A 12,396-nucleotide genomic window follows, 5' to 3' on the forward strand; every position below is an offset into this window, starting at 1 on the left:
GTTTTCTTGAAACAGGTCAATGAAAATGTTTAACTCTCATCTAAACAAAAATTCATCACGTAAAACAAACATTTGGAAAACTCTACAAGGCACTCCTGAACAACCAACAAGTGTAGAGTATGGCTATTACGTGATGCGATTCATGAGAGATATAATTCATGATCCAAACCTAGCTTTTGAGAAGAAGGTAAAAGACAAAATTTAAGATATAATTTCTTTATTTTACTACGTCAACTTTTCTTTAAAACCGTCGTTTGTATCTTTATAACACATCAGTGTTTTCGTTTATTTTGTAGTTTGAAAAGAAAAAAGATCGAGTTTAGTATAAACAAGAACATATTGACGAAGTTAGGTTGGAATGGGCAAAATTCGTTAACAGGCAATTACATAATGATAAGTGATATACATAAATATTTATTAACAATGTTTAGGTTTATTTTAATGTATTAACAATGTACATAAATATTTTTGTTGTAATCAATCGAACAACCATAAAAAAAAATTAAATTTTTTTAGTTAAGGATATTTATGTCTTTAAATAAATTCAAAGGACAGTAATTCATAAAAACTTAATTTAATTCCCAAAAACCAACGTCTCATTCTCATTTACACGTCTCATATGTGTACACAATGGTCATCTTATTATAACGGGAAATATAACATCAACGGCAATTCTTAAAAACGACATGTAACATGAATAAACACGACGGTTTATATTTACTTCATCTTGTACGGAAAAATTTTGTACCGATATACTATGTCTGTTAGTACAACCTTATTGACGTCTTAAAGACATACAAAGGCGGTTATCTTACAAAATTTGACGTTGTATATGTAAACAACAGCAGTAACAACTTTAAAACACGTTGTATATACAATCCACCGTTGGTTATATAAAACAAGATGACGTGTTAACGTAATAACCCACGTCGGTGATTCAAAACAAAATGACGTGGTAACGTAATAACGTCGTTTTGTGTTCTTTTCGACGTCTAAAATAATTTAGGACGTCGTTTTGTGTTGTTTAACATCGTTGTAAAGAGATCCAACGTCGGTTATGCCATTTGTCATTTCATTTTAATATGACTTTTATATTTCATTTAATTCGTAATATTCATAATAAATTCAAAACTAATTCCAAAAAATAAACTGACAACTACCATGCACTCATTGAAATATTTTCTCTCCCCTAAAGCTTAAAAAAATTATGATTTTACAAATATTTTTTTATTGTATTTAATTACTAAATTTTACATGTTTTAAATAAATAATAATTAAAAAAATAATAATTTTTTTAATTTTTAAAAAAGGCAAAGAACCTCTCCCGACGAAAGTTCGTCGGCAAAGGTCTATCCCGGCGAAAAGTCATCGGATTAGAGTTCTTGCAACGAACTTTCGTCAGCAAAGGTAATTTTGTAGGGCAAGTCCTACACCTGTGCAGACAAAATTTTGTCGGGAGAGATTTTATTTAAAAATAAATATAAATTTAGTATCTTTTAGGTCCAATAAATTTTCTTTTTAGTAATTAAATAATATCTTAGACTTATTTAATTATTATTTCTTTAGTGAATAATTAAATACTTTAATTAACTTAATCAAATAATCAAATATAAATATTTAAATACCAATTATTCAGTAAGTAAATAGTAATTAAAAAAGAGAAATCAAGATTATGCTATTCAAAGGGTATAGCCGGTCGGCTATACTTTTAAAATATCATTTTTAAAATATTCTTTTTTATTCATTAAATAATATCTTAGCCTTGCTTAAATACTTTCATTAGATTACATTTTAATTATTATTTCTTTTGTGAATAATTAGCATTAAATATTTTAATAAAAATCCTAGAAATTTAGTTTTATTACCCAAAATATTTTAGTATTCCAAAAATGGATTTTAGCCTCAGAACTTAAATCCAAGTCACAACGTGATTCGATAATATCAACTACTTGTTGGAGTTTGATTGAAATACATGAACTTGAGTACCACATTGGAAAAGGAGAGAAAGTATCTACTCCTTAGTAGGGCTTATGGTTTGGGTTCGAGGCTTAAGAAAGGTTTGGGAACAATTTCGGAAGCTCGGGTTTTTAGTTCGAGACTTCGAATCGCCCAAACTAATTTTGTGAAAACAAAAATTTAAAACAAATTCCTGCAAATAAATAAATAAATATAATATTTACTATTCATTAAGTAATTTATGAAATGAGTAAAATATTTAAATATTCACTAAAGAAATAATAATTAAACATATTTAAATATTAAACAGTATAGCCGTGCGGCTATACGTTCAAAATTCTATTTAAATAGTACAGCCGCGCGGCAATACTCTTGAAACGGAACAGTACGGCCGCTCGGCTGTACTCTTAAAATATCATTTTTTTAAGTTTTCTTTTTTATTCATTAAATAATATCTTAGCCTTGTTTAAATACTTTCATTAGTGATTATGTTTTAATTATTATTTCTTTAGTCAATATTTAGTATTAAATATTCTAATAAAAATCCTAGAAATTTAGTTTAATACACATTCCTAGACTCTAATCAAAGCAGGGCACATTCTTAGACTCTAATATGTGGATCAAATTCAAAGCACCATTAAGAGAATATATTTATCTTACAAATACACTAGAAGCATTCACACTTACTATGTGCTGCTATGCTATGCATCAAGCATGTGTCTTACTCTAGCAAGAAGGAGGCTAGATCATCTTATTGTCTTACTCTTATCTATCATTGGCTTCTAATTCAAGTGGTCCATTATGAATCCAAAGGTTACAACATATTTTGGAGTTTTATTTCTCAAATCCAAAAGAAAATGAGTGAATCCTTAGATTTCCTATGGACCATTTGGAACTGAAGTTCAGGATAGCCGAAATAAGAAGGGAATTCAAATTCAGAAGGGAGAGAGAGAGAGAGAGAGAGAGAGAGAGTGGATGAGTACATAGTTATTTTGTCCTCGGGTGGAAGATGCTGATTCATTTGTTCTACATTACCAGAAAAGAGGAAAATATTTGCACTGAGCAATAGCAGGTAGACATTGTGAGACCGAAAATAAAGAGAGGAAATAATACACAATATTCCATTCATAGTTGAAATGTTGGAAATAAACAACATTCACAAGGATATAATAACAAAAGCAATATTTACAAGGATACAATTTTTGGTGGTAAAGGGTGGGATGTTTCAGACTGATATAGGTCATTGATAGGTTTAAGTCCTTCAAGATACAAAAATAATCGTACATTTTCGAAACAACTGTAACTAGTAACTACTACTCCATCAAGGACGGAGCTCAAAGCTTCTATATCAATAACCATAACATCACACTAGTGTCTGGTTAAACTAATAGATAAACTGAGACTCCAGCAGCCATGTAGCAGAAGCTCCTGTATAGTGCCACTTCTATAATGATTGATAGTGACTGGAACAAAAGCAAGCCTGTAAGGCTATAGAACTAGAACTTGGTGTTGAAATATTGTACCATGGGGGGACTTGGTTTATGGCTTGAAGGAGATGCTTCCAGGAAAATAAAAGAATCCTTCAATTTTCTGCCGGCTGCCCATTCCATGCCTGCTTAAAACAGTATGAACAGCAATACAAGGAGCTGCAGCTTCCCTGACCTGCAGACAGAAATCAATTAGCCTCCTCAAAGTCGAAGCTTCATTAGAACAGATGTCATTTAATTGCTGTGAGAAAGTCAGAAACGTTTCATTCTTTCAGCTTGATTCTCTCTCACCTTGTCTTGTGATGCCACTCTGCAGTCGGATTCTTCTCGGAGCATCTCCCATGGGTGCAGTGAAGACATGAATGGATATTGGAAATATCTCTAGTTTGTGCTGATAGAGGAAGAGGAAGTGACGTCTCCAAAAAAAGCTGCTTCTGAGAAAAGACATCTTTACTCTGTCTGGACTCGTTGCATTCGGAGAAGGGTAGAGAGTTCTGGATGGCATTTCAACCATTTGCATTTGCTGGTCTTTCTTTGTACCAATAAGTTGCACAAGCATAAACGATTTTTGACAAATTGCCCAAAACCATTGCTGTGTGTCACAGACTAGTAACTTGTGTCATTTGTCTTGGACATAAATGTCCAAAACTACGAAGAAGTTATTAGAAAAATCTTCGAATTATTTGTAGGAGAATGTCACTGTCTGTAATAATGTGAGTTGGAGACACATTCTTACAAGGGCTGGCTGCAATATTCTTGAAAGCCATGTGTAATCATCTAGCTTAAGTTGTAAGAATGATTCCGGATATTCTTCTGGTTGAGAATAAACCTGGATTAAGAATCAAAAGCAAGCGTTAAGTTTCGTTGTTCTTCTTGTGCTCTATATAAAGAAGTTCATATATGAAAATTTCAAAGAGCATGTTCATTCTCACCTCTGATGTCCTTGTTAGCAATATTGACTTCTTGTGTGATTGTCCTTTGTGGAACACAAAGACATGAAACACAAGACACCCCTTGTCTCATGGCACTTGTCTCATTCCTTGTTTTAGGGAATACTTTTCTTGAACAATGTAATCCTTGTTTTAGGGAATGTTTCATGGAATGTCTTAGGGAATGTTTCATGGAATGTTTTAGGGTTATTACATGTATATATGTTTTAATGTGTAATAGAATTAACACAAGTTGAAATCAGAAAATATGCGTAGCTCCCAAATTCTCTACACTCTCCATTATCTCTACTCAACCTTCAATATCTCTTCCTAATTTGACATGGTATCAGAGCAGCGATCTTGCTGACTCTAGTCTCGAATCGTTGCTGCAAACATGGGAGAAAACGATTTCTTTCCCACTGAAAGTAGCACCACCGATCCGGCTACTCCTTATTAACCTACCTTCACAGAATTTGCTACTCAAATGGCTGAGTTGATGAAGACACAAGCATCAACATCGACTACGACTCCGACTCCGACAATTACCTACGAAACCTCCTCTGTACAAATTGGCATTAAATTGGATGGCTCCAACTATGCCTTATGGTCTCAAGTTATTGAGATGTATGTTGCTGGCAAAGACAAGCTGGGATATCTCACGGGTGAGCTCCCAGCACCTCCTCAGACAGACTCTACATTCAACCGATGGCGGACAGAAAATGCAATTGTGAAAGGGTGGCTAATCAACTCCATGGAGCCAAGGTTGATTGGCAACTTCATTAGATTCCCGACGGCCAAAGGAGTATGGGATGCAATTGCCACAACTTACTTTGATGGCACTAACACCTCCCAGGTGTATGATCTTAAAAGGCGAATCTCCCGTATGCGACAAGGGGGAGGTTCGATTGAAACTTACTACAATGATCTCCAAGGCTTATGGAGAGAAATCGATTTTCGTCGTCCAAATGAAATGAAGTGTGAGCTGGATATCAAGAAATACTATGATATCATCCAAGAAGATCGAGTTTATATTTTCTTGGATGGTTTGGATGACCGACTTGACAAAGCCCGAAGTGATGTGCTCCAAATGAGTCCATTCCCTACAGTAGAGCAAGCCTATGCTCATGTTCGACGAGAAGATATTCGACAAGCTGTGATGTTAGGAGCTCCAACACCAACCGGAGTAGGATTGGCAACAAAAGGAACATACCGACCCTCTCGCCCAACTTCAACCCCAGTTGCTGCTTCTCTCCAACTACAGACCACTACCAACAAGACGATTACTCCACCATCTTCTCGACCCAAGGCTCCCACAAATGGGAATGGTTGCACTCACTGCGGGAATCCAAAACACACTCGAGAAACCTGTTTTAAACTACATGGCTATCTAGAGTGGTGGGAGGGTCTCAAGGCTCGTAAACTTGCTACTGGAGGAACGGGTCGTGCTGCCCTTGTCACCATGGACTCTCCGGTAACATTAATTCCTCATGAAGAATCTACCTCAGCACCAGAAAAGAACTCTCCATCTCTTAGTGACTCAGGTAACTGTGGATATGTATTTCATACATCATATACAAGTGACTCCACATGTTGGATTATTGATTCAGGAACCACATATCATATGACGTTCGATCCAACTGATTTTCTAAGTACAACTACACCACAACGAACAAGTATTGCCAACGCAAATGGTGTTACCTCTCCCGTGGTCGGTGCTGGAACCATTGGCCTCTCTCCATCCCTTACTCTTCAAAATACTTTGCTTGTCCCATCATTGTCTAATAAATTGATGTCTGTTGGCCAAGCTACTGAGCAACTAAATTGTTGTGTACTCATGTATCCCGATTTCTGTCTATTTCAGGATATTCTCACGAAGGAGATCATTGGTCGTGGTACTAAGAGAGGGGGGTTGTACTATGTGGATGATTTCAGTATGGGAAAGGCACATAGTGTGAAGCACTCATCGACTTGGAAGGATCGACAACTTTGGCTATGGCACCGATGTTTGGGGCATCCGTCTTTTGGCTATATGAGACATCTATTTCCAGATTTGTTTTCAAATTCCTGTACCACTGATTTCCAATGTGATACTTGTATCTTGGCCAAGAGCCACAGAGCCTCTTATCCATTAAGTACAAATAAAAGTGTTGCTCCATTTGCTTTGATACATTCTGATGTTTGGGGTCCTTCACCTATCTCCACAACTTCTGGCTTCCGATGGTTTATTACCTTTGTGGATGATTGTACCCGCATGACTTGGCTCTTCATGATGAAAAATAAAACTGATGTGTTCCCTATATTTCAGTCATTTCATAAGCAAATTGACACTCAATTCTCTACCAAGATTCAAGTCCTCCATTCTGACAATGGAGGTGAATATATCAACCATGATTTTCAGACCTACTTCCAAATGCATGGCATCATTCATGAGACCACTTGTCCTCAAACTCCTCAACAGAATGGTGTTGCGGAAAGAAAAAATCGACACCTCCTTGAAACAGCACGAGCTCTTTTGATTGGAGCTCATGTTCCTCGCCATTATTGGGATGATGCTATAGTCACTGCAGTCTACCTCATCAACCGAATGCCTTCCAAAGTTTTAGACTTCCGGACTCCATTACAAGCACTTGCCCAACATGGGCCCTTGCCCTCTGTTCAGATGCTTCCGCCCCGAATCTTTGGTTGTGTGGCATTCGTACACCTCCATAAGAATCAACGTGGCAAGCTTGATCCATGTGCTATCAGATGTGTTTTTGTAGGCTATGCTGCCCATCAGAAGGGATATCGATGCTATCACCCCTCCAGTCGTCGTACATATGTCACTTTGGATGTCACTTTTATGGAATCGGAAATGTTTTTTCATGATCCGATGTCCAACTCTCCGCCTCACAGAGACATACAAAGAGAACCACTGGGCAAGGAGACCCTGGAAATTCAAGAACTTGAAGATTGGAGCAAAACGGATCCCAAAAGTCCAGAAGAAAATGTAACCTGCCCAAAAGCGACCGGTCGCCAGGAGCCTAGCGACCGGTCGCATAGAAGTTCTGAAGGTGAAAATCGAATCTGTACAAAAACGACCGGTCGCCAAGAGCCCAGCGACCGGTCGCTTCCAAGCGCTGAAGCTGAGTTTCGAATCTGTCCAGAAACGACCGGTCGCCAGGAGCCCAGCGACCGGTCGCTTCCAAGCGCTGAAGCTGAAATTCGAACCTGTACAAAAACGACCGGTCGCCAGGAGCCCAGCGACCGGTCGCTTCCAAGCGCTGAAACTAAGTTTCGAATCTGTCCAGAAACGACCGGTCGCCAGGAGCCCAGCGACCGGTCGCTTCCAAGCGCTGAAGCTGAAATTCGAATCTGTACAAAAACGACCGGTCGCCAGGAGCCCAGCGACCGGTCGCTCCACAGCAGAGAACACAATATTTTTTCCTACTTCGCCGACGATAATGATGAAGACCCCCCTCACATCTCAGTACCAGCTGATCAATCTCCTGAGAATACTCCTGAGGTACGTGATTCTACTACATCTAATGTTTTAGTTGATGAAACTGTTAGATATCAATTACCCAATAGACAGAACCGGGGAAAACCACCAATTCGGTATTCACCGGATAATGGCAAAGCATCGAAGTATCCAATTGCAAACTATGTTTCTGCTGAAAAATTATCTGCACCTCTCCAAGGCTTTGTACACCAATTATCTGCAATTTATATTCCAACCAAAGTGAGTGAGGCATTGAAGGATCCAAAATGGGTTCACGCAATGAAGGAAGAGATGCATGCTCTGGAGAAAAATCACACATGGACACTGGAGAGTTTACCTCGGGGAAAAAGGACTGTCGGATGCAGATAGGTTTACACCTTGAAATACAATGCTGATGGGTCAATTGAACGCTACAAAGCACGACTTGTGGCAAAGGGTTACACGCAAACATATGGTATTGACTATGAAGAAACCTTTGCCCCAGTTGCAAAACTTAACACTGTTCGAGTGCTATTGTCCCTTGCAACAAATCTTGATTGGCCTCTCCACTAATTTGATGTGAAGAATGCCTTTCTCCATGGAGAACTCACAGAAGAAGTCTACATGGATATCCCACCAGGATATGTTATATCTACTCCTGCTAATGTGGTGTGCAGATTACGGAAGACATTATATGGATTGAAACAGTCTCCCCGGGCATGGTTTGGGCGTTTTACCTTGGCAATGAAGAATTATGGTTTTAAGCAGAGTAATTCTGACCATACTCTGTTCTTAAAACACAAGGGAGGAAAGGTAACAGCTCTTATCATTTATGTTGATGATATGATTATTACTGGGAATGATAAGCAGGAAATTTCTCAACTCCAACAATGTTTAGCAAAGGAGTTTGAAATGAAAAATCTTGGTGGACTCAAGTACTTCTTGGGCATTGAAGTTGCTCGATCAAAGCAAGGCATTTTTCTCTCACAAAGGAAGTATGTTCTAGATTTATTGGCAGAAACGGGAATGTTGGATTGCAAACCTGTGGACACTCCAATCGTTCAGAATCACCGCCTTGGGGAATATCCCAATCAAGTACCCACTAACAAAGAAAGATATCAGAGATTGGTGGGACAACTGATCTACCTATCCCATACCCGACCCGACATTGCGTATGCTGTAAGTGTTGCTAGTCAGTTTATGCATTGTCCGAGTGAAGATCATATGGATGCGGTTCTTAGAATTCTTAAATATTTGAAGTCCGCACCGGGTAAAGGACTTATGTTCTCTAAAAATGGTCATCTAAATATCAGTGGCTATACAGATGCAGATTGGGCAGGGAATGTCACTGATAGACGATCAACATCAGGGTACTTCACATTTGTTGGTGGTAACTTGGTTACTTGGAGAAGCAAGAAACAGAATGTTGTTGCTTTGTCTAGTGCAGAAGCCGAATTCAGAGGCATGACCAAAGGAATTTGCGAACTCCTTTGGTTAAAGAAATTGCTTACAGAGATTGGATATGCACCTACATTAGGAATGCATCTACAGTGTGATAACAAGGCTTCAATATCCATTGCACACAATCCAGTCCAACATGATCGTACTAAACATGTTGAAGTGGATCGACACTTCATTAAAGAAAAACTTGACAATAAAGAAATTCAGCTTCCATTTGTCAGGTCCGAAGACCAGCTGGCCGATATTTTGACAAAAGCAGTTTCTAGCAGGGTATTCCACAACTCACTGGTCAAGTTGGGCATTGGTGATATCTATGCACCAACTTGAGGGGGAGTGTTAGCAATATTGACTTCTTGTGTGATTGTCCTTTGTGGAACACAAAGACATGAAACACAAGACACCCCTTGTCTCATGGCACTTGTCTCATTCCTTGTTTTAGGGAATACTTTTCTTGAACAATGTAATCCTTGTTTTAGGGAATGTTTCATGGAATGTCTTAGGGAATGTTTCATGGAATGTTTTAGGGTTATTACATGTATATATGTTTTAATGTGTAATAGAATTAACACAAGTTGAAATCAGAAAATATGCATAGCTCCCAAATTCTCTACACTCTCCATTATCTCTACTCAACCTTCAATATCTCTTCCTAATTTGACAGTCCTTTCATCTTTAGTTTGATTCTTGAAATTAGAGGCGGTGTTGCTAACTGGTTTACTGTCATAATTGGTTGTAATATTATTCTTATTTGGAAGAGAAGAATCATTATTCCCAATTGGAGATGGCACAGAAGCATTTCCCGGCTCAGGTGGCTCAGGTGGAGGAAAAGGTAAATCCAGATATTCTCCTGGCTGAGCACTTAGCTGTCAGATTAAGAATCACAAACAAGTAAGCTTTAAGTTTTGAAATACTTATTGTGCTCCCTACTAACAATTTTACATCAGAAATGTTCAAAAATTAGTTTCATTCTCACCTCTTGAATCATATCATCACAATCAGATGAAACACAGCCACCAGGTTCACCAGCATCATGATTGCCACTTCCAGGCAGATCATGTTCTAGCTCTTTGTCTGCCAGATGTCTGTCGGCCTCCGGAATCATATTATTTGCAGGAGCTTGATCATCTTCAGAATTTGAGGCCATGTAGCCACCAATACCAGGATCAGCTGATTCATCACAGATTGAAGCATCCTTCAGCTTCTTATTATCAGACTCATAATGAGCTGACTTATTCTTCGTGCGGCAGAGAACAAAGTCACTCAGCTGATTGGGAATAGAAACCAGTTCAGTTTGAGTGAGATAATACTCCTGGATGACCCAGTCGGTCTTCGTCGACTTAGACACACAACCTTCATGGAATGTCAAGGTCCTCTTTTTGCAAGTGACCAATTTGGAGAGTTGTTGAGACTTGATTTCTCGTGGCTTGCCTGTGATTTTCCAGAATCCCTTCTTTGTGACCCTGTTGTAACGAAGACTGTTGATGGATTTGTAATGAGGTCGGCTGAAGGAAAACCACATCCTAGGTTGATATGGAGAGTCTGGGAACAAGAGCTCTGCAAAACGCAACACAAAAAAAGATATTGAAACAAACCCAATTCAAGTCTAGAAGTAATGAATAACAGAATTCAACTAAATTATGTATACATAGAAATTTTAAATTGGAAATGAGAAAATGGGTAGTCCAGAAAAAGTGAGATAGATAAATGGATTATGTCAGGTAAGTCCCAAGTACATATATAACAACAGTTCAACACTTCAAAAGAACAATTGATCAAGATTATGCATGCATAAAAATCATATCTTGGAAATGAGAAAATGGGTAGTGAAGCAAAAGTGAGATAGACTAATGGATTACCAGCTAAATCCGAAGGCTCGTACTTGCAGACATCAATTTCAGGGATGATGTGGCAGGCTTGGGAGGCCTTACCCTGCATCATCTGCTTCAAGAAGCGAAGAATAAGTGAGATAGATTCATTATCAGGTAAATTCCAAGGCTTGTAATCGATTTCAGGCATGGCTTGGGAGCCCTGGCCCTCCATCTTCTTGCTCAAAAGGTTCACCATTTCCTCCTCAGGGGGATGGAATCTGAATCCACGCAGCAAGGGAAGCAACCATTCTTCTGTTGTTGTGCTTCTCATCCCTCCTGCAACTGTTTTGGAAAATTGGAATAAGATTATCGAATGTTTGGCTTCAGAGAAGAAGCAGCAGAGCAGTGAAGTTGTATTTATAAACAAACTCACCAACCCACAGAGGAGATTCTTGTTCTGGTTGATTATTTTTGCCTCCCAACTGAAGAATTTCTTCTTTGTTCTGAAGCTATAGAAGCCGCCGCCACGGGCTGTGTTGTCGCTGGCCGAAAAACGTCACTGGTTTTTTCTTCTGAAAATAGCTGGAATCAATTCCAAACATGAAAAGTAAAATAAGATTAGTTGACAGCCAAATCATCCCCAAAACTTCAAACAACAAGACTTACAAATCTCACCTGCAGACACTGGTTTTTTGGTGTAATTTCCTTGGAAAACAGAGGACTAACTTTATCATCATCTTTGCAGCTGTCACCAACTTCTAAAAATTCAAATGCATCTTTGTGTAACCGTGAAGCATGAGTTTCTACTCTTTCAATTCTCGCAGCTGACATTTCTGGAGGAGACAGTTCATGCAATACAGTGGCATTATTTCTGCTGGCAGAATCCAAGGAGTCCCATATAGTTTTTGGCGCAGCCAGGTCAGGTTGCTTCTGAGAACCCAAGTTTAAGTCAACATTGCATTCCACAGTGCCACATGAATCTGCTAGTAAGAATTCTTTTAGATAAAGTATTGTAAGTTAAACACAATGTGAATTGATAATGTTACTGGTTCAAATGCATTCCTAGAAATTAATGAAGTCCTACCAGTGGGGATAACAGACAAGTCCAAATAAGGAAGTGATCTGCCTAAATGAGGGGTTTCTGTTGCTTTAAGATCAGCACTTGATAAAACTTGAGCTTCATCTCTTATCAATGCATGGGTTTTTTCCTGGTTTACATAGAGTTGCAGCTTCAGAAGAGGAATCTCTAATATCTCTACTTTTTCTTAAATGATCCATGCAAAGAACTTCAACATCCA

At 38.4% G+C, this 12,396-nt stretch overlaps 1 protein-coding gene across 1 annotated transcript; it reads right to left on the minus strand.

The window, feature by feature from the left end:
- Positions 1 to 9,919: 9,919 nt before the first annotated feature.
- On the minus strand, positions 9,920 to 11,435 carry LOC148296236 (NAC domain-containing protein 96-like). The gene is made up of 3 exons (XM_088248083.1): positions 11,147 to 11,435; positions 10,264 to 10,844; positions 9,920 to 10,153 (listed from the first exon to the last, which is right to left on the minus strand). The coding sequence occupies exons 1-3, from the start codon at positions 11,427 to 11,429 to the stop codon at positions 9,920 to 9,922; spliced, it is 1,098 nt and encodes a 365-aa protein (XP_088104209.1). The 5' UTR covers positions 11,430 to 11,435.
- Positions 11,436 to 12,396: the final 961 nt, after the last annotated feature.

The sequence above is a fragment of the Prunus avium genome, chromosome 2 (genome assembly GCF_965620075.1).
Source record: "Prunus avium chromosome 2, drPruAviu1.hap1.1, whole genome shotgun sequence".
Classification (NCBI taxonomy): domain Eukaryota; kingdom Viridiplantae; phylum Streptophyta; class Magnoliopsida; order Rosales; family Rosaceae; genus Prunus; species Prunus avium.

Bases quoted from the DNA above. Each gene is read 5' to 3' on its own strand.
- LOC148296236 (XM_088248083.1), bottom strand. From the start codon at position 11,429: ATGAGAAGCACAACAACAGAAGAATGGTTGCTTCCCTTGCTGCGTGGA. The intron at 10,845-11,146 runs GTAATCCATTAG...TGCGTTTTGCAG, and splicing joins CGAGCCTTCGGATTTAGCTG to AGCTCTTGTTCCCAGACTCT. The intron at 10,154-10,263 runs GTGAGAATGAAA...TTAATCTGACAG, and splicing joins GTGATGATATGATTCAAGAG to CTAAGTGCTCAGCCAGGAGA.